Below are 5256 nucleotides of genomic sequence, written 5' to 3' on the forward strand. Positions count from 1 at the left end.
AGTTATTTTTGTTATAAGAAAAAAGTTATTAAACCTGTTATACTGTATTATGACAGCACTTTTTTAAACTAAATTTCAATACCGTGACAATACCGTATACCGTGATGAAAGCATTAGCAATTAATCGCAACATGAAAATTTAATACCGGCATACCCCTAATGCCATAGTGAAAAATTGTATTTGAAATAAATTTATTTCTTGCTAAGTATACTGCAAATACATTTACATATTTATGTACTTAATAAAAATAACCTGCAACACATAACATCTGCTAAAATAAATGTATTTTAAATATAGTCATTTTTTACTAGGGTGGGGCCAAACATTAATAAATAATAATATATTTATAATAAATAATAAATATATAATATATAATATAAATATATATAATAAATATAAAGAAATGTATAAAATAAATAATATTACATTTATAAGTTAAATTGATTAATAATATCAAATGATTAACTATACATTTTATTTTAAAAGAATAGTTCACGTTAAAATGAAAATTCTGTCAATAATTAGCCTATTCACCCTCATGTTTTTCCAAACCCGCAAGACCTTTGTTCATCTTCACAACACAAATTAAGATATTTTTGATTAAATCCAAGAGCTCTCTGACCCTCCGTCGACACATACGTCATGGTACTCTCCAAAATGATGCCAGGGTGATGCGGAGGAGAAGAATTGTTAAATAAATTTGTTATTTTTGTTTTCTTTGCGCACAAAAAGTAATCTCGTAGCTTGTAAAATTAAAGTTGAACCACTGATGTCACATGGACTATTTGAATGATGTCCTTACTACGTTTCTGTGCCTTGATTGTGGTAGTACCCTTGCTGTCTATGGGAGGGTCAGAGAGCTCTTGGATTTAATCAAAAATATCTTAATTTGTGTTCCGAAGATGAACGAAGGTCTTACAGGTTTGGAACGACATGAGGGTGAGTAATTAAAGTGCCCCTATTATGGATTTTTGAAAATTACCTTTCAGGCAATGTGTAAGACAGCTCTAAGTGAATGAAAACATCCTGCAAAGTTTTAAATCTGAAACTGCACCGTGTACAATGTTATTGTCTCTCAAAAGAAAGAGTTGACTCTGAATCATTGAAACGAGTCGTTTTTAAAACGAGTCTCAAGCCATTTCATGTTGATGTCCACATGAAACTTTAGCATATTGCCTGCCCACTTGTTGGTCTTTTGCATTGGTCTGAATAAAAATGCAAATTCATTCTTTGCCACTAGGTGCCGCTTTTGGAGCAGTAAAAATAGCGGTTTCCCCGGTAACGCTGTACACAAAGCAGCACTGCACTCATAAACGCTGCTTTATCAGGCATTACAGGCATGATGAAATGAAAATGAGACCAATCGGACTAAACACCGCAGATTAGCATCACGCAAAGGAGGGGTTTGGAAAAATGAATCGTTCAGCGAATCGTTTGGGAGTCGTTGAGCAAGTAAGGTAAAAATAAATGCATATTATAAGACAATGAAAGTGTTTTTTGACCTAGCATGCATGTCAACCTGTTTTTGTGACTCCCAAAACCAAAATACAAACCTTTCATTACCCATAATAGGGGCACTTTAATGACAGAATTTTCATTTTTGGGTGAACTATCCCTTTAAGTAAATATTTATATTATACAAATATATTTGCATTATACATAAAAACTATTTATATTAAAATTGACATTTCAAAATACACATTATACTGTATAGAGAGAGAGCGAGAGAGAGAGATTAATTACTTTATTACTTATTATTTATTTATTTATTTACACAAGTATGTCTGTGTTTGATGATGTTCCAGGGCATTGGAAATAAATTCTCAAGTGACGTGAACTTCAGCAGTACCCTGTAAATCAGAATGCAGCTACTAACTGCACAGGGTAATGCTCCACACATTACAATTGTTAGAATTCTGCCTGATGCCTTTTAATTACAGAGAATGCAAAAGAATCTCTGAATGCAATGATAGCAATGCAGTGCATTTTGATTACAAAGCAATTCCAAAGGAATCCTTAAGTGTTAGTTACTGATCGCACAATAAAGCGGAGAGCTCGTGAGGTGTTCTGTTCATGCCCTTGACATTCTCTGAGATGATGCACTGCACCATACACAGGCAGACAGGTCACTGAGTTCACCCCATTAGAGTGCAGCGATTTGAGAGCAGCTTCACAGCCCTGGCACATGAAACCCATACAGAGAGGGCATTATTCAGGGCATAATTTACTTTGCTCACACATTTTCAATGCAATCATGGCAGATCAATAATACCACTGAGATGCTGAGGAAATAAAGAAAAGTCCCACATGATCTCAGCGTCTGAGCTAAAATAATTAATCAAATACCAATGCACCTTCAAAATACCACATCAAACTGCACATTTCAGAGAATTTTAGTAGACAGAAGGATGAATACATCAAGTAAATTATGTAATATGTTCAAATGTGCTTGTGAGTTGATCAAAAAGAATTAATCACTGTTATTTCAAAAGAACAAACTTACAATTATGTAACGAAATAGGCTTTTTTGACAGATCCAGTATGCAGATTAATCATCTATTAATATTAAAATGCACTGTAAAAATATTTCAACATAAAACTGGCTTTGGCAATGCCAAAACAGCATAGACCCTAGTTTTATATTTAAATACATTTATTTCATACTAAGTATAATTCAAATCTATTAACATATTTACTGACATATCGCTTGTGATTTACTGATATCAAAATTATAATTACATTTTATTTGGAGTACTACTTGTCCACAATGCACATTTCTTAATATTAAAATGTGTTTTAATGTCAATATTGATGAGGATTGTATGATCTTTGAATAATATCGGTCTTTAAATACAAGATTTTTAAAGTGTACCTGAAGTATTCTTGCAATAGTTCCGCTTTATTACAATCAAATATACTTCAGAGTATCTTTAGACAGATTTCAGCACTACTTCCACACAATTAAAGTGCATTAAGTACAAAATTAGTTGTTCCAATTTAGCAGTTTAGTATACTAAAAATACAACTGCAGCATATTTTTATGAAGTACATAAATATAGAAAATGTATTTGTAGTATAAAAGGCATGAAATAAATGTATTTCAAATACACTGTTGTATATTTATTTTTCACTAGGGGAACAGGATATGAATTTATAAATATGACCAAGGTGAAGACTTGGCTTATCAATATTAATTAGCTAATATGCCTGTATGTGCTAGAAAGATTACCTGGCAATGTCAGCATGACGTTAATTAATATTCATGAGCTCAGGCTCAGTGCCATATAGTGACGTCTTAAAACTCATTCTAGCGTCACTGTTAAGTTATGATATTCTCAGCATATCATTCTCTAAAAGTGGTTCAGAACAGCAGTGTCAGATCTTGAGGGTCACAAGAGTGAGATCTTTGCTGCAGCTGTTCTAAAGGTCAGTATCCATCTGTAGTCAAGATCGCTGAAGAACTGCTCTAGAGAAGATGTATACTCACCATTAACTATTCCAGTGCCATTCTCCACTTTGCTCTTCTGAGCCGTCTTAAACTCTTTAAGTGAGAGGTAGAGCACCCGGCGGACCACTCTCTCCTCCGACCACGGGATCCCATCGTTATCATCCTGCAGAAGGAAAAAAAGCTTATTTTAGAGCTCTAAAAATGAAACAGATGTGACCTAAAGTCATCTCACAAGAAAAATGTGCTCTCTAAATAAACCGTTTTGGGTTAATTAGTCAAACAATAGTCAAATAAATGAAATGACAAACACTGAGAGTGGACAAGAAAAAAAAAAACGATTGTATTGTGAAACCACAGCTATACAGACAGAAGACTGTGCTATAAATAGTGTAGTTGGCTGCGGTTTCTCCATTCCAGCACGTGTCAGAAAGCCTTTTATTACTGAATGCTCCACAAGCAATCACAACAAATGCTCTCAGTGTTAGTATAACATTTGTTCCCCACAGATGACCTAATGTGCTGTAGTAAGACATCTTTCAAACTAGGTAGCTGAATGTCCTCACTGTTTTTCACATTTCTCTTAAAGCATCAAAACAAGTCTTTCATTCAGTAACGTGATCTCTTATATACTGTTAAATCTCTTTAATATAACAGTCAGTTGATTTAGCCCGTCACAATAAATCACCAGAAATGGGGTAACAACCAAGCTTGGTCTCAATCATGTCCTCTAGTGTTGCGCTGTCACTAAATTGCCCACCAACAGGCTAGTTACATGGGAAACAATACAATACAAAGCTGTCACTTGGGTAAAGTACACTGCTGTCCCTTATTTACCCGTAAATGGTACATACTAGTACCTCAAGTGTACATATTAGTTACTTTTAGATTTTGTGCCTTAGGGTATCCAGTGACAGCTTTGTACCTTTTTTTCTGCGAGTGTACAATGGTTCAGGAGGTTGCACAGAACCCCTTCTTGAAATATAAAGTCTTGTATTTTAAAAAGAAAGAAAGAAGGGGAGGGTGATACACCGGTGGACCCAATTAACCAGTAAATTAGAAATTTGCCAACCAGTAGAGATTCTGGACTATTCTCTCTATCGCGGTTACACGCTCAAGTGACGTTGCTGTGCTACGTCGTGGTCACGAAAACTTATCGTTTGCACACATTTTTAAGCACTGCAGTTTAAAAAAACAATTGATGTTAAGCCATTGAAACGCAATCAACAGTGAAAGAGAACTCATTTTACTACATGCGCCTGCTGTTTCTGAGCACTGTCAGAGAGGCAGCACGCGCGTGAAGACTGCTCATAGAGCGCAGGAGTACTGAATGGAGTTATTTTGGCTGCTTGCTTTTTTCAGCCTTGAACGGTTAAATACACACACTTGTATGTGTCAAAATGCCCGTCTTTGCAAGTATCCTCATAAACACAGTAATTTAGGCCTTAAGTGAAAGCAAACAACTGAGAAAGAAAACACACATGTAACAGTATATTGGATCCGGGCAGCTCTTAAAGTGATAGCAGTCTAATATTCCTCCTGTCTGTCATTCATATTAATCAAACAGTGAGAGAAAATCTGAGCGTTGTGCGAGTATCTGCTCAGAGAATGAGATTTGTGCTCTGCGATTGTTGTAGTGAACTCGGCGCTTCTGTCCCTTCGAGCGTCTGCTGCTGTAATTGAAATGTCAGAGAGAGAGAGTCAGATGGAAAAAGCACACTCACTGGTAAAGTAGTTACTGGGGAAATTGAGAGTATTAATATGACACTGCTTTCAGCTTCATCCTGACCTAGTGTCCCCCCCCCCCCCC

General features: G+C 35.5%; 1 protein-coding gene across 1 annotated transcript in view; it reads right to left on the reverse strand.

The window, feature by feature from the left end:
• Positions 1-5256, reverse strand: part of LOC107699452 (protein Jumonji-like) — a 57402-nt gene that overhangs the window by 29778 nt on the left and 22368 nt on the right. Inside the window, exon 3 of the mRNA XM_016500707.1 lies at positions 3489-3612. Within this exon, the coding sequence (XP_016356193.1) occupies positions 3489-3612 (124 nt within the window). The remainder of the gene's footprint in view (positions 1-3488; positions 3613-5256) is intronic.

Source organism: Sinocyclocheilus anshuiensis, unplaced genomic scaffold (genome assembly GCF_001515605.1).
Source record: "Sinocyclocheilus anshuiensis isolate Anshui unplaced genomic scaffold, SAMN03320099.WGS_v1.1 scaffold670, whole genome shotgun sequence".
Taxonomy (NCBI): Eukaryota; Metazoa; Chordata; class Actinopteri; order Cypriniformes; family Cyprinidae; genus Sinocyclocheilus; species Sinocyclocheilus anshuiensis.